General features: G+C 34.2%; 1 protein-coding gene and 1 pseudogene across 9 annotated transcripts in view; both read left to right on the top strand.

Annotated features, from left to right (window-relative positions):
- Positions 1 to 6,776, top strand: part of FSTL5 (follistatin like 5) — a 765,145-nt gene extending 758,369 nt beyond the window's left edge. For all 8 annotated transcript variants that reach the window (XM_082461701.1, XM_082461708.1, XM_082461706.1 and 5 more), the window contains one exon: positions 4,220 to 6,776. In XM_082461701.1, the coding sequence (XP_082317827.1) occupies positions 4,220 to 4,922 (703 nt within the window). In that variant the 3' untranslated portion in view covers positions 4,923 to 6,776. The remainder of the gene's footprint in view (positions 1 to 4,219) is intronic.
- A 4,164-nt stretch (positions 6,777 to 10,940) lies between these two features.
- LOC309661479 (securin pseudogene) lies at positions 10,941 to 23,649 on the top strand (annotated as a pseudogene). Its single transcript has 2 exons — positions 10,941 to 10,977; positions 16,692 to 23,649. The product of its transcript is annotated as a securin pseudogene (transcript).
- Positions 23,650 to 24,310: the final 661 nt, after the last annotated feature.

Genomic DNA, 24,310 nt, shown 5'->3' with positions numbered 1-24,310 from the left:
TGAATATGAATCACCTCATGACCTCACTTTAAAGCATAAAAGCAGTAATTAAAGTTGAATCTTTTTATAAAATTTATAATGAACTAGATTGATTAAACACTCAGAAAAATAAAATAATTTGGTAAAGAAAAGAAGGCTCTCACTCGCCTCACCAAATCTGGCAACAAATCCACACAATGCCGTGCTGAGAGGTTACAATTCCTAGTTACTTTATTTCCCAAGTACACGAAGTCATTTCAAGAATAAGTTTTAACTCCCTCATTTCTCATAGTCTGCAACTTCCTACACACATTCTGACAAACATTAGACAAACTATGTTAGGCCTAGTACTATGCAGGATTTTATTATACTAAGCAGGCATGAAAGTTGAGAGCCTTGTAAATATTAATCACAGACTAATGAACAGTGGGAGACTTCAGAATATCAATCTGTACTGGGGGAAATTTTGAATTAGAGACACCACTTCTTACCAATAAATCAGTAGTGAAAAATTGAAGGCTTTCTCAATGCATCTGCTTATATAGCTAGATCTCTAGTCCTAAAGGATACAGTGTGGATGCCAAAAGGATGTAATTTTATCACCCCACATGGGGCTTTTGCATTTTTAACGGAACCATTTTTTAAAATTGTATTTACCTCCAAAAGAGGCTGGATTGTATCACAGGAAACTTGAGTGCATTCTTCAGCGTCGGAGTTAAACTAGTTCATAAGTGGTTAGAGCTTGTCTCCTTCTTCCTCTTTAGCATTCAAATACCGTTGTCTAAAGGGAGCAGAAGACCAGGTTAACAGGAGAATTGAAATGCCAAGACTTGACTGGTTTATGGCTTTTATTAAATGTGCAAATTACTGCTTTTGCCTCTGAGCACTTATACCATATATAACAAAAAAAAGACAGTATCTTCCATCATAATTAACAATTCCATAAATGACACCAGACACAATGATACATCTCCACACTTACATGTCCTTAATGACTGTCAATGAATGGAAGTACATCCCTTTCCAATAGCCCAAGTTCATTATTTATTAAGACACGTATGAGAGTGGGTAGTGATAATTAGGATTTTATGATATTTTTGATGTCGATAACACAAAAATAATGAGACTCAGTTTTCAGTTTGAGGGCTTTTGTTTGTTTGTTTGTTTGTTTATTCTTTAACATTCAGGTAGTATTTAAAACTTGCACTAGGTATTCATATTTTAATGGGAGCATTTAGAAGTGATTGTTAACAATATAAAGGTCTCTTCATACCATTGTAATCAGGACTGAAATTATATCCTGAATAGGTATAGTATGAGCTTTGTTTACTGAAAGGACACAAGCACAGTTATTAGGGACACAAGAAAAAATAAAGATCTAGTAAGTCAACCAGAAATGGTGCATGTCATTCTGAAATACAATAGAAATATTACTATCAAAATGATTACTTTATTCCATTTCAAATATATATATATATATATATATATATATAAAGTAATAGTTACTAAGTAGTAGTATTGCAGAATACTATAATTAAGCATTAATCACTAACAGTTTTTCAATTCACTCAAAATTTCTAGACTCATTGGAAGCAGGGCAAGTTATGGGCACCTCCAATATATTCCCAATTCTTTGGGTTTAGTGGTTGTTCAGTAAATATTTAAGATATCTTTTTAAAGGAGTAGATATACATGGTAGCTTTTCTTTTGTATAGAAGAATTTGTACTCTCTCCAGTGACAGCAGTCTCTTCACAAATGTTCTAATATATCTAAAGTTATAATATAGTTTCCTAAGTCTATGTAATACAATAACATAGAAGCAGTTGCAGTCTTATGCCTATTTTAGTAAAATATTTGTGCTTATGTACTTCATGCCTTCCATAATACAAGACTGATTCTTTGAAAACATTCATCTTATTTTTTCTACGATATTAAAGGTCTGTGTTTATTTATATTTTGAACTTGCCATGTGATTATATTTAAAATTTTATGGATTATTACACTAATGCACCATATTTCTGTATTATGTGTGGAAATGGTAATTTTTTTTACAAAAATTAAACTTTGTTTAAGAATTAGTATACTGAAAATGAATTGCACAGGTGACAATAATAAAAATGGCTATCTTTAGAGTTTGTTTTGTTTTGCTTTGTTTTAATACTCACAGTAAACTCATCTTAATTTTTTTCATTTAGGAGTACAGTCAATGTAACATAACAATACTTTTCTGATCTTTATTTTTAAGGACTTTTTGGAAATATTAGGAGGTGTTTTAATCAATATTATTAACGAAAACAAAATAAAAGTCCTTTACAATTCTGTTGTCCAATATGCACTTTGGATATAATTGTATATAGTAGTTTCTATCTCATTTTGTCTTATTTAACCTACTTATTCTTGTTTTTGCTAGGAAGCCACTGATGTTATAGGTCAGGTTTCAAAATGTATTTATATCCCGTAAAAAACCAAACAAACAAAAAACCCCACAAAATATATTTACCCTTCTCACAGGGAATTTTGATAATTTACAGCTAGCATTCAGGACAAAAAGCACTGAAGTAATCAAAGAGGTCACCAAAACATATTTTAAAATATATTTATTTTTTTAAATCTAGAAACAATAAATGCTGGAGAGGGTGTGGAGGAAAGGGAACCCTCTTGCACTGTTGGTGGGAATGTAAATTGATACAGCCACTATGGAGAACAGTATGGAGGTTCCTTAAAAAACTACAAATAGAACTACCACACGACCCAGCAATCCCACTACTGGGCATATACCCTGAGAAAACCATAGGTCAAAAAGAGTCATGTACCAAAATGTTCATTGCAGCTCTATTTACAATAGCCAGGACATGGAAGCAACCTAAATGTCCATCGACAGATGAATGGATAAAGAAGATGTGGCACATATATACAATGGAATATTACTCAGCCATAAAAAGAAATGAAATGGAGGTATTTGTAATGAGGTGGATGGAGTTAGAGTCTGTCATACAGAGTGAAGTAAGTCAGAAAGAGAAAAACAAATACAGTATGCTAACACATATATACGGAATCTAAGGAAAAAAAAAAAAAAAAGGCCATGAAGAACCTAGTGGCAAGACGGGAATAAAGACACAGACCTACTAGAGAATGGACTTGAGGATATGGGGAGGTGGTGGGGTGAGATGTGACAGGGTGAGAGAGTGTCATGGACAGATATACACTACCAAATGTAAAATAGATAGCTAGTGGGAAGCAGCCGCATAGCACAAGGAGATCAGCTCGGTGCTTTGTGACCACCTAGAGGGGTGGGATGGGGAGGGTGGGAGGGAGGGAGATGCAAGAGGGAAGAGATATGGGAACATATTGTATATGTATAACTGATTCACTTTGTTATAAAGCAGAAGCTAACACACCATTGTAAGGCAATTATACTTCAATAAAGATGTTTTAAAAATATATATATATATATTTATTTTTTTAATTGAATTTAATAGAAAAATGCCATAAATCTCCAAAGTTCATCATTGTTCAATATAAAATAACCGATACAGTGCAGGTATATCATTACAAATTATAATAGTATTTGCTTGGCAAGGATGAAAATTTTAACTTGTATTTGAAATTTATAATAAAATAAATGTTAAAAGGATAAAGATAGTTAATCAAGATGATCCTAAAATGTAATAAATAGAAGGCTAATAGTTTTATACCCCTCCTGAAAAAAAATCTACATCTATTAGGGTAGAGAGGCAGCTTAGAATGAGAAAAATATGGATAATTATCTAAATAGTGATGATTGTCAGATTTATTTGAAGGTCATAAACAATATAAGAAGTAAATGAAGTAAGTGAAAGCGATATATATTCAAGACTTTTATTCTTGCTGGCTTTCTTGCAGTTAACAAAGTTGATTCAATATCAGTAGGTTTAGAGACGTGCAAAATAATGTTTACTTTTTGACCCTCTAGAGTAAAAATAAAATGTATTGTTCCAATTAACTAGATATATCACTTTTAATTATTTTGCTTTCTACAGCATGAGCTATAACTGTTTGGCTGTAATGAAAGGATGACCTAGAGGAAGGAGGAGGGCAGCAAGATTTAAAGTTAATTCTAACACGATTGGGCCACCAGTTGCTGCATAGCCTGACAATTAATGCCTGGGCTGTGATGGCCCTTTCCACCTGCCCACAGTGCATTTTCTTCTGGTAACCACCCCGGAATTTCCTGTCTAACTTTGGTTTTCATCTTTGCAGGTTTGGATTTATTCTTCATAAAGATGAAGCTGTACTACAAAAGATTGATCTTGAAACCATGTCATACGTCAAGACCATTAACTTGAAGGACTATAAGTGTGTCCCTCAGTCGCTGGCGTATACACACTTGGGAGGATATTATTTTATTGGCTGTAAACCCAACAGCACTGGGGCGGTTCCCCCGCAGCTCTTGGTGGACAGTGTAACTGATTCGGTCATTGGGTTCAACAGTGATGTGACAGGCACTCCATATGTCTCTCCAGATGGACACTATCTTGTCAGCATCAGTGACGTGAAAGGTCTTGTGAGGGTCCAGTACATCACCATCAGAGGAGAAATACACGAGGCTTTTGATATTCACACAAACCTGCACATATCTGACCTGGCCTTTCAGCCATCCTTTACGGAAGCCCATCAGTACAACATCTACGGTAGTTCAAGCACACAGACTGATGTGCTCTTTGTGGAGCTCGCCTCTGGGAAGGTTAAGATGATAAAGAGTCTTAAGGAACCACTCAAGGCAGAGGAATGGCCTTGGAACCGGAAGAACAGGCAAATCCAGGACAGTGGCTTGTTTGGTCAATACCTGATGACCCCTTCCAAGGACTCTGTCTTTATACTAGATGGACGACTCAATAAGTTAAACTGTGAGATCACTGAAGTTGAGCAAGGAAATACAGTCGTCTGGGTTGGAGATGCCTAGAAGCCCTATTAAACAATTATTAAATGAAGAGTTTTCCGGTACACTGCACTTAATCCATGGTTTAAATTTACAACTTACATTGCTTAACTTTTCAAGTTTGTATCCTAGGCAAACATAAGTTACTTGGGTGGCCCAAATAAAATAGATTTTTTTTTTTTTGGCAAAGACATGCATAATTAGTAATATTGGTTGATTGATTAGAAATATTTAACACAATATTTAATGAGAAGCTATTATGCATCAATTACAAGAATCAGATCTATAGTTATGTTATAAGCCAATAAAATAGGAATTTAAATACTTACAAATAACTCAACTGCAGGGAATTTGAAATTATTTTAAGCATCATTTCATTTTGAGGGTGATTTATCTATTTTTTTCTCTGTCCTTTTGGTATGTTTACACCAGAAATAAAAGGTGTTATGGAACCTTAAAATTCTTAATTCAAAATATTCTGTCCCATCCACTGTTTATAGTCTTTTGTGCCTTGAAGGGAATGTCACAAGAAGAAAAGGAAGGCTAAAAGCTACATACTGACCGCCCACATCACTATAAATTTCTTGTCATTTAAAGAGAAAAGTTGAATATCTCTTTCAACAAACCCAGTCTTCAGTCATTTGTCTAACCCTCAATGAAATATCGTTTGAAGGCCTAAGTTGGCCTAAGGTTGTACACAGGTGACAAACTCTGACACTCACTGTATAATCTGCAGCATGCTATGGAAAATGGGGAGGAAAAGAGGAAAATAATTATGGTGAAATGTTTGCAATGTATTCTCAACTCACTTTGGTTTCAATCACTAGAGTGCATTATATTTTTAATGCAAGTTTGTCTGGGATGTCAACTGCTTACAAATGTCTATTATTAGTGGAATAGATATTTTCTTTTCATGTAGTCCAGTGTTGCATCAGCAGTAACTTCCATTTCTAAAACAAGCATTATTTGTGTCTGCTTAGAGTAAACCACATATCGGGAAATTAATAACAGGGAGAAAAAACTGGCTAGGGAACTGATGAGTATTAGTGGTTTAGGAGAATTAGTAACAAAAATTGGGAATTAGGGGATAGCACCACAGTGGTGAGGAAAGATGTACTTCTCCATTGCCTTTGCTATTTAAATATAACCCATCACAGGACTTCATTCCTTAATAACTTTCCTAAATGACTTCTGTTTAACTCCTACATAATCCTTAAACAACTCTCTCACTATGTGCCATAGTTTGAAACCTGACTAATCCTCTTATTTGAGACACTGCATAGAAGTAAAAATTATTGCTTTCCTTTTTCAGGGCAAAGAGAAGGCTGGTAGAAGTGGATTAAAACTAGCGAGTTAGTTTATTAAAATAAGCAGATAATTATCCAGGCTTAAAGTAATAGCTTACATGTTTGGAGAATCTTTTTACTTATTTTTGTTTTATTGTTGCTAAAAATGCTAATGAGCTGTTGAAATGACCTCCATTTCCTGAAGGTAATCCAATAAGGTCTTTTTTAGATACAAATTTTACTCAAGTTTAAATTGTGTAAAACTGCTTAGAAACCTGAAATTTTATAGTGTGTAATATCTTATGTGTATATAGCATCCTGAACTGTGTGATACAGTAGATTACTTCTTAGCTTAAGGAAGCATTATGGGAGGTAGATTTAATAAACAACAGAAATCAGCTTATGTTTCTACTTATCTGTTTTCCTTTTTAGCAATTTTCTCCTTTGTGATCATGAACCACATAAAGTGTCCATGACCTAATGATTTAATGTAAGTCTGTCTCATATATCCTTCTTTGGTAGCTTACACCATGTGGATGCTCTGTCTGTAGACTTTGCTTGATAAAAGGAGAATAAACCTCTTACATTTTAACTCTTGAGAGTTCAGTCAGTGTTTTAATGTAAATGCCCATGTTTTGTTTTGTTTTCCTCCCTGTACTTCAAACATAGTCTGCTGTTCTGCATTATTTTTAAAGTGATGGGATGGGGTAGAGGGCAGGTAAAGTGAGACCAATCAAGGAATGACAATTTAGCTTTATTATATCAATTCTAAGTTGCTCTATGCCTTCATATTCATGTGTAAAGCAAGATATTTATCCTTTAAAGGTGTCTGTGTCTTTAGAATCCCTTCTTGTGTATTAAAGAAATGAGTATCAGAATGGAACATACAAGTAGACTCAAATCCTTTTCTTTCCACATCCTTACACTTTCAACCACACAAATACTGAGCCCTCTTTTTTAACAATGAAATATTTAACATATTGACATTTATGATTCTTTTAAAAAAGAAGGAAATGCAATAATATAATATTTTCTAAAGTAGATATTTCTTTCTTCAACAGAATAAGAGCTGGCCTACAGGGTATCAGCATTACTCTATACACATCTTGATAAAAGTGTGTTGAAAATAATGATCTCATCAATAATGTGGGTATGCATAAAAACTGAACGTTAAGAAAAAACAAGATAAAATGATAAGGTCATCGCTCTAAAAAGAAGCTATAACATCAAAGAGTAGAATTTTAATAAGCAAGAGAAAATAGTGAAGTGATAGCAAAAAAAAAATAATATGATTTTGTTGCAGATTATCTGGTGATAATTTTGTGATAGCAATGAAGTGCATGAAGTAAGAAAAGGTGTGAAACCAAGAACAGAAATAGGACGAGGGGAGGTCCTTGAGCAAAACTGACTAGAAAAAGTAAATATTTATGTAAAGAAAGTGATATCCATAACTCAAGAAAAATGGGTTATGATCAGATTTTGGAGGGAGGGAAGTGAAGAATGAAACGAATTTAAAGAGTTTAGACTTAATCCAGACAGTAGGAACTCAGCAATAATTTTTTAAAAGAGAAATAACAGTGAAAACAACACTTTCAACATTCATTATTTTCTAATGGAATGAAGATTTGACTGAAGGGAAATTAGAGAAAGAGGTATCATTTGGGAGCCTACTGCAAAAAAAATGTAAGTTTGTGATCTTTAATATATGACAATTAAATTGAAAGTATATATTACAAGACAGGGCTTGTTAAGGAACCAGACTTGAGATGGCAACTGAATAAGTGTGTATGATAAAAAGAAACAAATCAACAGGTCTCAAATAAGACATCAGTGGTAAAAATAAGAAAGTCATGAAAGAGAAGCAGATTTGGGTGTGAGAAGGAGGATTTAGATAAAAGACAAATTAAATAATACTGAACATGGAATACATTTCCAGAGGAGTGTCATCATGTTTATGTAGCAAACCAATACAATTTTCAGGCATTATTCCACCTTCTGTTTAGTGATGTAAAAGTAAAGTAGAAGCAGTTTTTAAAGAGTGCAATTTTAGAAACTTATCACCTTTAAGACTCCCACACAAAAGTTTTTCACAGGGTTTTCTTTTAAAAAATAAGTGAACTTGACTGGATTTTACATTAAGTATTTTAGATTTTACATGATGAAACGATATGTTTAATCATATCTGACAGCTTGTCATATTATGTAAATTTTAAAAGTGAGAAAAAATTAAGAATATGGCTATCATGAAAATTAATACAGCTCTAAAATAGGATGAAAATGTACACCCCAATGTTACAACCTTACGAACTCATAAGGGGACACTTCTAATGTCACTTGTCCATACATCTACCATTTAGCGGTTCCTGTGTGAATGGGTAAAGAGAAAAAAAGCAGCACCTTATCAAAAGCCTATTTTCACTTTTCTTCCAAACACACTCTAATATCATTTTTCTCTCCTTGGAATCTTCATGCACAGAAATATGTTCTGAAAATCATGCTATAGAAATTCACGGTTGTAGACTTGAGTCACGGTAACTTTCCCCATCCTCTGAGAAGACTAAATCTTAACATATGAGCATGATTTTTTAGTCTGTATTTAATAAATGATATAGTCCTATTAGTAAATAGAAAAGCACACAGCTTTTCAACAATATTCATCAACAAAATATTCCTGCCTCTGTGGAATATAATGGGCACTGCACAGCTCTTTTACAGTAATGTGCAACAAACCATTGGTGAATTAGAAAAGATTTCACCATTTTTCTTTTATACGAGAGTACAGTAATGATAAAATTCTCAATGTTTTGAGACTTGTGTTCAAGTCCATAACTAAATTTTGCATGTAGTATAATTTGGCTGAAACTGAGAAAGAACAGACTGAAATACCAAATTTATCTTTTAATGTTTGATAAATATTTCAAAGACTATCTCTATACACACATTTTCCACTTTTAAAAGAAGTTCAGAATTGTCTCAATGTCAAAAGAATATATGGTTCCTTCAATTGGAAATATGTTCGTTTTATTCATGTGTATAAATTCTTTTTGCATTTCAATGAAAAAGTACAGTGTTCCTTTACACCTGGCTCTATATACTTCTTCAGTGTTACAAAGTCCAAGTGAAAAATCCCATGATAATCAAGAAAGGGACTCTACACACATGATAATATATAGATATCACAAATGGATAACCATTGAATTACTACACTATGCCTCTGCTTATTCACCTACCTTCAAACCAGTTTTGCTTCTAATTTAAGGTTCTATACTTTGTTCAGAACTATTACCAAAGCATAGCAAACACTCCACATCTGATCTTGGGAATAAAGTAGTATTCATGACTTTCTTTAGGTCATTACACATCATTTTGACACATTAATTGTCCTTTAGGGAAATAATTATTATAAGTTGAGCAAAAGTAAATATATCAATTAGATTAAGGATATGAACATACAGTATGTTAATTTTGTATAGTTTTAAAAATGTGATTGTTGACAGAAATATTACATGATTTCATTTTGTCTATATTGGTACAAATGTACCATACATCATGCAGGTTTACATAGCAGCAGTTAAACATCACACAGGGGTGTGTGTGTGTGTCTCAATTTGGGCATATGCAAAAATGGACGCATCTGGGATGGAGAATTAAATCTTAATATTCAAACATAACTCATTAGTACTTTTAAATTTCTCCTAAATCTAGGACAAGATTGATTTAAATAAAATGTTTTATATATAAGATTTTAGTGTAAGTTTGTGGAATGATTGTAGAGCACAGAATCTCCATCCTCTACACACCTGTATACATGTGTTCTTTATAATGAACCAAAATGAGGACATAATTTCAAAGTATTTATGCAACACCTACTAATTAACATCCATGTGTATAAAGTACGAACTACAGAGAAGTAAGAAAATAAAAGAAAGAGAAAGAGTAATGTGTCTTGATTCTGGAGACTCTATTAGATGGAGTAAATAAAGATATGTAAACATGTATAGCAATACTAAGTACCACTTAGCAATGTAATACTAAGATCTAATGAATATATACATATGTACACATATGCATATAAATACATGTATTTATACATGCAAAAATCAGTTCTCTAATATTTTCTCACAATTACTAGTACATTTTAAAAACAGTTGCAGACACAAATTTAATAAAGAAAAATAATATAGAAAGCATTCTCAGTTCACTGAAAATAAACAGAAATAATTTTTCAACTACTTAAGAAATTATAAATATGTAAATAAACAAGAAAGCATATACATTATACAACTATTCACAAACAACACTTTAAAAAGGAATCAAATTGAGAGGTGCAGAATCTGTGGATTCTGTTTATAAAAATGAAAATGAAAACAACATACTTCAAAAATAATGTGGTGCCTCTGACATTTCTTAGAAAGAAGAAACCTGCAAAGAAAGTTATTCCCACTCTAATAAAGAGAAAAACCTGGAAAACTGCCAACATCATAATTTCACCTGAGCATAGCATAAAGCTGGGGGTGCAAGGTCAACTGGTAAACTAATTTCTAATGAGGAATAAGGAATTATTTAGCCCTTGGCACGGCACGGGAGAAAGAGGTGGCCTACATAAAAAGCAGGTGGCACGAAATCAGCTGAAAGTTTAACAAATTCTTACAGGCTATGTGGAGGGCACCTTATCAGTTTGGAATGGCTGGGGTGAAGGGGGCGAGGCTCAGACACAGGAGGAGTTCCCACACTCAGAATCCTTTAAGCACATAAGATGAAAGGCCGGCAGGAAATCGGAGACACCTACCCTGGTGTGTGTAAGGTGACCATCTGCTGTGGGGAGCAAGACTTGTCCCCTTGCTGACACTCTTGTACCCTAGGAAGCCAAACATTAAGCCGCTAAGGCAGGGCAGCCATCTGTCTCGCCCCCGGAACAGGCAAGGACCCAATGTTTCAGGAGGAGTAAAAGCAGACCCTCTGTCTCTGAGGGAGGAGTAGCAAGCGCCCAGCCTCAAGACACAGGTAAATAAAGGAGAGAAGAAAGGATGTTCTGGTGCTGGGGCAGGGGCAGGAAACCTGGTCCTCTGGACCGTGTAAAGAACTGTATGCCACTTACACTTAAAGGGACACTTTTTGTATTAAACTCTCATTTGTCTGATATTAGTAGAGCTGCTCCAGCCTTCTTCTTGTTGCTTTTAGAATAAATATCTTTTTCACCCTTTTATTTTATATTTGTATCTTTCAATTTGAAATATGTTTCCTTTTAACAGTATATATTTGGATCTTTTTGAGTCCAGTCTGACTGTATCTGTATTCTGATTAGATTATTTAATCCATTTACCTTAAATGTATTATGACTATCATAGGAATTACATTTTTTTTTAATAGGTCTCATGTCTTTTCTGTTCCCCTATTCTTCTTTACTGCTTACTTTTGAATTGCGTGACTATTTTCTAGAGTAACATTTCAATTCCTTTAATGATCTTTTCACTCTTTAGAAAATCGTTTTTGTAATTGTTGCTTTAGGGCTTACTAGGTACATCTTATTAAAACAACTTCAGATTTATACTAACTTAATTCTAGTGAGATACAGAAATGTTACTCCCATAAAGTTCTAACCACTCTTCCCTCATTTTGTACTACTTTTTGTTATTTACTTTATGTAAATGTATGTCTTTTAAATAAACAGAAAAGGAAGAACAATTATATATTTTTTCTGGTCCCCTTTGTTGGTTCCTGTGTAGCAGAGTTACTATGTTACCATTTCCTTATTCCAGTACAGCTTTTCTCCTATTCACCTCCTTTGTGTTTTATTGTCAAATATATTGCATAAGCATATGTGACAGATCCTACAATACATTATATATAATGTGTATATATAACACATGTGTATATATACTTTTAAATAAATAATTTATGTGTCAGTTAAAAGAAGACAGGAGAAGATATAGGCATTTATAATATCTTTTTTAACTGTGTGATTGTCCATACTGGTGCTCTATATGTGTGTGAGTGTGTGTTTATGTGTGTGTGTGTGTAGATCCAAATTACTGTCTGTTGTAACTTGATTTCAGCCTCAAGAAATTTGTTTAGCATTCTTGTAGGTGGGTCTGCTATCAAGAACTTCTCTCAATTTTTGTTTATTTTAGAATGTCTTTATTTCACTTTTATTTTTGAAAGAAAGTTTTGCCAGGTATAAGATTCTTGACAGAAAGTTTTTTTTTTTCTTTTAGCAATTTGAACGTGTCATCCCACTAACTTCTAGCCTTCATTTTTCCTGATGAGAAATCTGCTGTAATTCTTAATGAGATTCTCATGTATGTGACATGTTATTCTCTTGCTGCTTTCAAAATTGACTATTTTTTGTCTTTCAGTATTTTTACTATGACATGCCTGGGTTTAGGTCTCTTTTTATTTAAACAACTTGGTCATTATAGAACTTCTTTGATGTGTAGATTATTGCTTTTATTACATTTGCATGTGTTCAGCTATTATCTTTTTTTTTTTTTAGATCAAATGCTTATCTTTTTTTTTTTTAGAATATGCATTTTTAATTTATTATTTATTTATTTTTGGCTGTGTTGGGTCTTCGTTTCTGTGCGACGGCTTTCTCTAGTTGTGGCAAGTGGGGGCCACTCTTCGTCGTGGTGCATGGGCCTCTCACTATCGCAGCCTCTCCCGTTGCGCAGCACAAGCTCCAGACGCGCAGGCTCAGTAATTGTGGCTCACAGGCTTAGTTGCTCCGCGGCATGTGAGATCTTCCAAGACCAGGGCACGAACCCGTGTCCCCTGCATTAGCAGGCAGATTCTCAACCACTGTGCCACCAGGGAAGCCCCAGCTATTATCATTTTAAATAACATTTTCCCTCTTCCTCTGCCATGCTCATTTTATATATATTGGTATGATTAATAGTGTCATATCCTTCTCTGAATCTTGATGCAATCTTTTTATTCTTTTTAGCTCTTTTCTTTGAATTGCATATTCTTTATCCTTTTGTCTTCAAGTTGATTATTCTTTCTTCCATCAGTTCAAATCTAATGTTGAACCACTCTAGCAAATTTTTATTTTCTTTTATTGTAATTCTCAACTCCAGGATTTTTATTTGTTTATTTTTAATCAATTCTAGTTTTTAATTTATATTCTGTATTGGACAAGCTATTGTCATCATAACTTCCTTTACTCGTCAAGAATCGTTTCCATTCTTTCTTTGACCGTATTTATAGTGGCTGCTTTGAAGACTTGCCTGTTAAATGCAATTACTGGACCATCTACTGAGCAGTTTCTGGTGTCTGCTTCTTTGCTTTTGTATGAGACACACTTTCTCGGTTCTATGGTTTTGCTGTAGCTTTTGTTGAAAACAACACATTTTTGATAACATATTATATCAAATCTAGATATTCTCTCTTCCTCCCTGGGCTCGTTGCTGTCCTTGTTTACTGTTATACTGTTTACTTACTTAGCTGGACTATTGTAGTAAAATACAGATTTGCCCGCAGTGTGAAGACTGATGTTACTCCTCAGAGACCACAACACTGAGCATGTGCAAAATGACTCTGTGATGACATTGTTTTAGCAGAGTTAGTTCTGACTGTTTCTTTGCCTGATGTCTCTGTTGAGCTGTCTGTCTCCGTTGTTATCACACTGAGCTGTTAGGCTCCATGAATTGCTGACTGAATTTGTTGTTGTTTTCAACAATGTCCTGGGAGACAAATTGCTCCAGTCTGCTCCTGTTAAATTCAGTTTCCTATTCAGGGATAGTTTTGAGGCCTGCCTTAGGGGTTTGTTATGATCTGGTTTTCTTTAACATCTCTTCCTGGTTATCTCTGAAAAATTAGCTGACCTGTGATTTAGCTTGTTACCCATATGGGGCTACCAGCTTCCTCTTATTTGGTTACCACTAAAATCTCTATTGTTTTTTAAAAAGACTTTAAGTTCCTTTACACTGTGGAAATAAAGTCAGAATTTTATGAGAATAGGTCTGCTGCTCTCTGTTCTTATGATCTGTCTTTCCCCTGTCCTTATGATCTGCAAAATATCTGAGCCACAGGTCTGGAACTGGTACTGGAAATAGTTGCTCCCCACTCTTGGAGTGACTCCAGTTTTGTGAGCAGGGCAGTGGGTGGGAAACGGTACTTCCCTGTTCTTTCAGATCCTGGGACTTTCTTAAATTGTCTACATGAAATGACATGATGTAGTATCCCATTAGCTTTCTGATAACCTGAGCATCACATGAGCACTTTTCTTCACATCCATTCATCTCCAGTCATAACTGTCTTTTCCTTTGAAAGACCACTCCTGACACTTGCTGGTCCTTCTACCTGGAGTACTTATTCCCCAGACATTCATACAAATTGTCTCTTTACATTCTTCAGATGGCTGCTTGCCAGTGAGAATTTCTGAATACCCTATTTAAAATTTCCAGAATTTCCAGAATATGGCTATCACGTTTGCTGATATTCATTTCCATAATTGAATTGATATCTAACATGCTATACAATTTATTTTCTGTTTATTATCTATGTAAACCTATCTGACACATACATATTATACAACCAAATGAGAGCAAGGAGAGCAAACCAAAAAGGACTTGTATGTGGTAGGCACATATTAGGCAGTAAATAAACATGTGGGAGATGATTGGATTACTATTTTAATTGGACTCAAACTAGTTTTTGGTCTCTATAGAGCATATGTTTAACTTTCTGAGAATCTCAAATCATTCTGGCAAAAATGTATGCCTTGAATGTTATTAAACTGTGATAACTGAAAGTAACACTACTCAGGCAGGTGTTTTCTATTTAATATTCTCTAATTCTCTAAAGTATTAGAGTTAATAGACATAATGAACATTTGGATAGATGATGTCTTTTAAACATTTGCCATCTCAAATTAAATGTAATTGGTTATGTAAACATGATGTTTGTTATGTTAAAGATTAATCCCTTTCACATATAATTAAACTCTAAATTAACATACATTATATTTTAGTTGTTTATAGAGGCAGATTGTCCACTTTATATTAGCCTTGTCCCAAGAAGCATGTTTATATGAAATAAATAAAAGATGTTGCACCTATAGTATCCCCCCAAAATATCAGTGTATTTGGGGATAATCTGTATTTATGTTTTGAGATTAATTCATCAAATCAGAAGTATACCATTCATTCCTGAAAATATCTACAACTTTATTTAAATTTCTATTAACTGTGTGATGAATTTATGCTTACCCCAACATCCAACATGAAAAAATATGCCTTTGATTTATCTTACTCGTATGTATTGTGCATAAATTTTTCACTGTGTTATCCAACTATATTCAACCTCTCCTTCCATTATTAGCTCAGTTTCTAATTTTGGTAATATTCGTTATAATTATCTGGACTGAGTACCACCATCCAAAAAAGTTACACTGTTTAAAGAAAATTATAATAGAAAAATAAATACATGTACTTATACTTGAAATGCTGAAGTATGTTATTTAGAAATTGTATTTTTGAATTCTCTCAGAAAATGTCTAGACTCAATTTTTGTTCTTTAAAATATTTACTGCTTTAAACCCTCCTAGGATTTTTTTTTTCATAAGACCTATTATTACTATGTATTCTTTTAACTTGTAAAAACTGTCAAATTATGTTTAATAGTGCAAGTCTAGGAGAAATACACATAACACAGGGGACTGTGGGAAAAGTTATATTATGGGAAGTGTGTACAATATATCTAGGTATGGGGGGCAGTAACCTATAGACCTTATGGTAAGCACATTTAAATTTCAGAGCTTAATATTATTGTAAAAGATCTTAAATAAGCATTAATGATAATGGGATAGGTATTCATTTGATTCATAAAAGATCTGGGTTTCAGTATAAGGTGGTATTTGAAGAGCCTCTGGTAAGTCCTACTGGGTTTTTGAGTATATAGATGTCATATTGGGCCAGAAAAATATTCTTTAGATGAAAAGTAATTTCTTCTTTGCTACTGGCTGCAAGCAGAGACTAAACTCTTGACCATGCTGGACAAAATTACTATACAACTTAAGTTACATATTATAAAATGGATATTATCTGATGTATTGAACAAAAGAACTGAATGTCCATAGGAGCCCACTCATAGGGCAGAGAATCTACCCTAATTGAGACAAGCTGAAAATACTGGGACCTTGATCAATGCTGGCCCAACTTACTTGCAAGTTGGAGTTTCAGGCAAGGAGAAAAAATTCAAGAACTCTAGAGACCATACCACCAGCCTAGTGTAACCCAAGAAAGGTGAATTACTGTCCCCACCCCTAGTTCCAGAGAGTAACCAGATATTTGCCACAAGAGGAGAAGGAGGCCATAAGAACAGATGTAACTCCAAAATCACCCACAAAAGAACTGACTTTATTTGAAACAGAGTGTAAGGAAATTGAGGTTAAAGAGCATTCTTAAAAACAATGAGGATGTGAATTGTAAGCCATTTAGTGAGGGCTGGTAACTCCACTTACAATTTACAAGGTGAAGCTGGGGTCTGGGTCTTCAGTAAACTTTAGATGGGAGACCTCAGGTTTCAACACCACATGTTGGCAACATATTAGATGCTCCACAGCATTACCTAAAGCTGCAAGAAAGGCTTTGGGAATGGTCAACAGGGCTACAGAAAAGTCGGTAAAGGCTAATGGATCCCTCAAACACAAATCGACAAACTTCTCTACCAAAAAGATGACAGAGAAGACCATTAAAGCAAAAAGCTCCTTTCCTACCTCAAATGACACTTATCTAGAAACAAAAATTCTTTCCCTTCAATCCACTGGATTTTGAGAGTTTTGACCTGCCTGAAGAGCACCAGATCACATACCTCCCCTTGAATGGAGCTCCTCTCATGACCCTCAATGAGGAAAGGGAACTTGAAAAGCTGTTACACCTGGACCCCTTCACCTCTGAAGACGCCTCCTCCACCATGGATGCCTCAGCTGTTGCAGTCTCCCTCAGGCATTCTGAGGACCCAGGATGTTGGATTGCCAGCAGTTTGCTATAACTTAGACATTTAAATTTCTTAGCACTTTATAGTTTGTGGGTATGTATTAATAGTCTGTATTAATAAAGAAATTATTTGTTTGACAGACTCTTCCTTAAAAAAAAAAAGTTTACACGGTAAATTGTAGGCCAATAAGTTTACTAGAGAGAATCAGAGAAAGGCATAGCTAAGAAGAGCCCTCCTGGGTTCAGAGCAAATCACAAAGATGAACATCAGAAACTGCCTCTGCCAAAAACCCTGAATGTAATTTGAGCAGACTTTTGAGCAAGTTGCCCCCAGAATTTGTTGAAACAGTAGAGGATGCAGGGAGGGGGAAGGGTAAGCTGGGACAAAGTGAGAGAGTGGGATGGACATATATACACTACCAAATGTAAAATAGATAGCTAGTGGGAAGCAGCCGCATAGCATAGGGAGATCAACTGGGTGCTTTGTGACCACCTAGAGGGGTGGGATAGGGAGGGTGGGAGGGAGGGAGATGCAAGAGGGAAGAGATATGTATATGTATAACTGATTCACTTTGTTATAAAGCAGAAATTAACACACCATTGTAAAGCAATTATACTCCAATAAAGATGTTAAAAAAAAAAAAAATAGTGAATTCAGCCAGCAATTTGTAGAGCCTAATAGCCTTGTGTGATACAAAGGAGACAGACAGATTAACACAGAGATTAGACAAAGAAATAGTCTAAGAGAACCCTGCTGAAACCAATGTCATTCAAGGATGATTGTGGAAATGCTAAAGGCCACATCCTCTGTGTAGTAGTATCAAAGGCTTTAACTTGTGTGGGTTTCACTTTAATAGTTCAATAAAGTCATAAATGAATAAATAAGCAAACGACAAGAAGTTCTGTTGAGGGTATATGTATTTGCTACAATATATTACCTAAAATACCTTGCTTTTAAAAACAACAAAAAATTGTACATACCAAGAAAAATGAAAATGTGATACAAAGGGAGGGACAAACAAACAACTGAAAATGTTTTTGAGTGGCCCCAACTGTTGCACTGAACAGGCAAAGAGTTCAAAGTAGCCATTATAAATATGATCAAAGAACTAAGGGAAACTATGCTTTAAAAAAATCAAAGGAAAATATAGTAACAATGTTCTATCAATCAAAGACAGAATATCAATAAAGAGATAGAAATTTTTTTAAAAAGCTGAATTTCTGGAGTTGAAAAGTACAGTAACTAAAAAAAATTCACTGAAAGTAGATTCATAATGATTATGCAATACTAAGAATGAGACAAAAGAAAATAAAAACAAATGAACAGTCTAAGATAAACATGGAACATCACTAAAGACATTAAAATATGTGTAATGGTATTAACGGAAGAAAAGAAAAAAAATGAAGAAATAAGAGTTGAAAATTCCCAAATTTGATGGAAAACATTAATCTACACATCTAAGAAGGTCAGTAAAATCCAAATAGTACAAATGCAAAAATATCCACATGCAGGCATGCCACAGTAAAAGTTTTGAAAGCCAGTAACAAAGAGACATACTTTGAAACAAGAAGAATAAAATGACATGTTATTTATGGGAACACCAGTAAGATTAAGAGTGATGCATTATGACAAACAATGGAGGCCATGAGGCAGGAGATAGATGGGCTCCGGCTAAACATTTACAACTGACCTCCTGTTCACACCTCCTGGGGTGAGAAGAAGATGGGTTCCATGCTGGACATTCATGACCAGCCCCCTGTTTACATTTCCTGAAGCAAGAGACAGACTCCAGGATTACATATTTATGGCTGGACTCCTGTCTATATTTCAAGGTCTGCACCTGGATATAAAAACCAGCAACAGAAATAGGATAAATAAATGGACATTGGACACTTTTATGGCAGGGACAGAGAGGGACCAAACCCTGTTAAAAGATCAAGAAGTCATACATTTCCCATCCTTGGGTCAAGGGAAACATTGCACACGTGCAGAAAGCCTCCTTGGGCGCCAAAAAGGAGGAGGCACCACCCCATAATATGTGATGCTAAGGCCATCCCATATGCCTCTGGGCTGTAATTCATCTTGGAAAAAAGTTGCACACCCATGTTGGGGAGGGTCCTAGGGCAGGATAGGTGTGGAAAAAGAAACCAGATAATTGGCTAAAAGTAAACAAAGACCCGGAAGTACTGCCTTACATAAATGATTTAACCACCTCATACGGCACTCCTCCTCATTGGGGGGACGCCTACACCCTTTCTATCTGGGTGTGTATCTCTGCCTTGCTCTGTCTTAACAAAACAAACTGTTTCTCTGTGTGCTTTCTCACTTGTTGTTGTGCTATGTATCTAATAAACTTTGTACCTGTTTTTACAGTTTCGCCTCTGTGAGAAATGCATTTTTCACTGGGGGCAAGAGCCAGGGGGTGTGATGGCTAGAATTCCTGGTTTTCATCTGGCAACCCAGGTTCAGTTCCTGCACAGGGAATTAAGATCTCGCTTCACACCACCACTCACTTTTGCTTCTGCAAGATCAGCCAGAAGACAGTAAGACATATTCAAAATGCTGAAAGAAAATAACTGTCAACAAAGAATTTTATATCCAGCAAAGCTTTATTTCAAAATACAGTATAGAGCAAAATAAAACATTCCCAGATAAACACAACTGAGATAATATTTTTGCTTGAAGAACTAACTTAAAAGAAATTCTAAAGGAAGTTTTACAGAATAACAGCATGAGACCCCAGACAGTAATTTGAATCTACAAGAAAAAAAATTAAAAGCATGGTAATGGTTATCATATAATTATTAAATACAGTATAAATGCATATGCACTCCCTTTTCTCTTGATTTATAAATAAATTGTATCAGACAATGGCTGTAGTTTTATTGTTGGTCTTAAAACATAGAATTGTAATATGTCTGGCAATGGCAATAAAAGGAAGTTGTATAAATCTGTATTGGAATATGGAAATTAAATCAGCCAGTAACTTCAATGCACTGAAACAAATTATTAGAATTGGAGAAAGTAGAAAAGGAAGAAGTAAAATTGTTGCTATTTGAAGGTGACATGATATTATACAGAGAAACCTCTAAAGACTCCACCAAAAAACTGTTAGAGCTAATAAAGGAATTCAAAAGTTGCATGACACAAAATCAATATACAAAAGTCTGTTGCATTTCTATGCACTAATGACAAACTATCAGAAAGAGAAATTAAGAAAAACTAAGTTACAATTTCATCAAAAAGAAAACAATACCTAGGAATGCATTTAACCAAGGAACTGAAAGCCCTATACACTGAAATCTATCAATATAAGACATTAAGGGAGCAAACTGAAGAAGAAACAAATAAGTGGAAAGATATTCTGATCTCATGGATTGGCAGAATTAATATTGTTAAAATGTCCATAGTACACAAAGCAATCTACAGATTCAATACAGTTGCTATCAACATTCCAATGGCAATTTTTACAGATATACAACAAACAATCCTAAAATTTGCATGGAACCAAAAAAGACCCTGAATAACAAAAGCAATCTTGAGAAAGAACAAAGCTGAAGGCATCACACTCCCTTATTTCAAAGTATATTACAAAGTTATAATAATAAAACTGGATGGCTTCAGCATAAAAACAGACACATAGGTCAATGAAACAGAATATAGAGCCCAGAAATAAACACATGCATAGATGGTCAATTAACTTACAACAAAGGAGCCAAGAATACAGTCTTATTCAATAAGTCATGTTGAGAAAACTGAACAGTCACATGCAAAAACAATGAAACCAGACTACTATCTAGCACCATAAACGGAAATTAACCAAAGTAGGTTAAAGACTTGAATGCAAGAACTGAACCCATAAAAATCCTGGAAATAAACATAGGCAGTAAGTTCCTTGATATCAGTCTTTGTGATGATTTTTTGAAACTGACACCAAAAGTAAAAGCAACACAAGTAAATAAGTGGAACTATATCAAAATAAAAAAAGTTTCTGCACAGCAAAGGGAACCATCAACAAACAATGAAAGAAAATATTTGCAAATCTGATAAGGGTTTAATATACAAAATATATAAGGAACACATACAACTTAATAAAAAAATAAATAATTTGATTTTAGAAAAATGAGCAAAGGACATAACTAGACTTTCCTCCAAAGAAAACCTACAAATGGCCAGAAAGTAAATGAAAAGATGTTCAACATCACCAATCATCAGGGAAATGCAATCCAAAATCACAATGAGTTATCACCTCAAACCTGTTAGATTGGCTATTATCAAAAAGACAAGAGCTAACAAGTATTGGCAGGGATGTGGAGCAAACTGAGCCCTCTTGCACTTTTGGTGAGAATGTAAATTGGTGCAGCCACTATAGAAAATAGTATGGATTTTCCTCAAAAAATTAAAAATAGAACTATGATATGACCCAACATTTCCACATCTGAGTATATATCCAAAGGAAATGAAATCACTGTCTTGAAGAGATATATGGACCCCTATGTTCACTGCAGCATTATTCATGATAGCCAAGGTATGGAAAAAGACTAACTGTGCATGGACAAATGAATGGATTTAAAAAATGCTACACACACACACACACACAATGGAATAATATGAATCATAAAAAAAGAAGAACATCAGGGGCACTATGCTAAGTGATATGAAACAGAGAAAGACAAACTCTGTATGATTTCACATATATGTGGAATCCATATAAGCAGAGATTATATGGTGTTTACCAGGGACTGGGGTTGGGGGATTGGGGGGGGATTAGAAGATATTTGTCAAAAGGTACAAACTTCCAGTGATAAGAAAAAAAATTTATGGAGATCTAATGTATAGAATGGTGATTATAGTTCACAGTCCTGTACTGTATACTTGAATATTCCCATTCAAGTGCTTTAGGGTGATGAAAGTGTTCTGTGATTGATTATGATCGTATTTGCACAGCTAAGATATATTAAAACTATTCAATTGCACACTTAAATGACTGAGTTTTATGGCATTTGAATTATATCTCAATAAAACTATTCTATAAAAAAGTGAAAATTAATGGAGATGAAAGGAGAAATATTCAAATAACATGATTTCTATGTAGCAAATTCCAAGGAATCTGCAAAACAGTTGTTAGAACTAATAAGTGAATTCAGTATGGTCATAAGATACAAGATCAATATGCACAAATCAATTATGCACAAATTGCATTTCTCTGTATTTACAGTTAACTAGTGAAGACTAAAATTAAAGCTGCAATACCATTTACAATTGCTCCAGAGAAAATGAAATATGAGGAATAAATCTAACAACACTTGCATAGAATCTATATGTAGAAAAGAACAAAATATTGAAGAAAAAATCAAAGAAGTCATAAATACTAGAAAAGGCATATTATGTTCCTTGATTGGGAGACACAGCATAGTAAAGACATCAGTTGTCCTTAAACTGAACTCTAGGGGTTTATCCCCAATTTTTGTAGAGTTTTTTTTTTTTTTTTTGAGGTAATATTGGCTTATAATGTTATATATGTTTTATGTGTACAACATTATATTTTGACTTCTTTATACACTACAGTGTGCTCACCACCAAAAGTTCCTATCAAAAAATCAACAACGTTTTTTATTTTAAATATGGACAAATTTATTCTAAAAATTTTATGGAAATCCCTAGAATAGATTTTTTTAAAAAAGAAAGGAAAAGAAGAATAAAGTGAGAAGAAATACTTTTCCCAGCATGGAGGAGAGTAATCAAGGCAGTGTGGTACTGTTGGAGAGAAAGACATAAATCACTGTAACAGAACAGAGAAACTAGAATTAATTTTGACAAAGGGGCAGAGCAATTTAATTTCAACAAGTTGTGCTGGAGCAATTGGACAACTATAGGCAAAATAAACCTTGACCTTGATATGACACCTTATACAAAAATAACTCAAAATGGACAATGGATCAAATATAAAACATAATAATAAAAACATACGACATTTAGGAAAAGCATAAGAGAAAATATGTGGGGCAAAAAGTCTTACACTTGACACCAAAAGTATGATCCATAAAAGGAAAAATAGATAAATTGAAACTATCAAAATTAAAACTTTGTTCTGTAAAAAACCCTAAGATATAAAAGCAAATTATAGACTGGGAGAAAACATTTGCAAATCCTACATCTGACAGAGGATTTATACGTAGAATGTGTAAAGAATTCTTAAAGCTCAGTATTAATAAAACAAACAATTTACCTAGAAAACAAGCAAAAAACATGAACAGATATTTCACTGAAGAGAATACGCAGATGACAAAAAAGCATATGGAAAGATCTTCAACATCACTAACGTTTAGAAAAATAGAAATTAAAATCATAATATCACTACACAGCTATCATAATGGCTAAATTAAAAAATAGTGATAACCCCAAAAGCTGGTAAGGATTTGTCAAAATTGAATGACTCATACATTGCTGGTTTGAATGTGAAATTGTACAGTAAGTCAGGAAAGTATTTGACAGTTTATTTTAAAATTAAAAATGATCATAACAAATTACCCAGGAATTGTACTCTTGGGCATTTATCCCAGAGAACTGAAAGCTTTTTACACCTATACATCAAAGTTCATAGCAGCTTTATTTATAATTGCCCAAAACAGAAAATTTATTTAATATTCTTCAATGGATGAATGATTTAACAAACTGTGGAAGAATATTCCGCAGCAAAAAAAAGGATCAAACTACTGATACGCCGAACTTGAGTGCCTTTCAAGAAAACTAAGCTGAGTGAAAAAAGCCAATCACAAACACATATTTCATGATTTCATTTATACAACAATTTTTAAATAACATAATTGCAGAGATGAGGTTGAATCTTGATGGCCATGGTGTAACAGGAAAGAACAAATCTGACTCCATATTGGATCTGTTTCTTTTACTTTAACCTTTGTTTTCCTTTGCTTTTGCTACAAGTTAAGAATGTTGCCTATAGCCTGAAATATATAGGGTAGCCCATTCTCAAGGCTCTGACCTTTAAATGTGTAACACTTTTGCACTCATATAGAGATAAAAAGTTGCAGAACACAGAGTAACATCTGTCCTGGAGGTTTACAGGAACATCGTGACCTGACTTATATGGATGGCTGCAAGAACAAAGGATTCCAACACCAAGAAGTTTGCAACAACCAACCACACGCCCTCCCCTTTAGTATAAAA

This window comes from Balaenoptera physalus, assembly GCF_965194825.1.
Source record: "Balaenoptera physalus genome assembly, chromosome: 5".
In the NCBI taxonomy this organism is placed as follows: Eukaryota; Metazoa; Chordata; class Mammalia; order Artiodactyla; family Balaenopteridae; genus Balaenoptera; species Balaenoptera physalus.
Note: the sequence above shows the minus strand (reverse complement) of the source record. Positions and strands in the feature narration are given on the sequence as shown.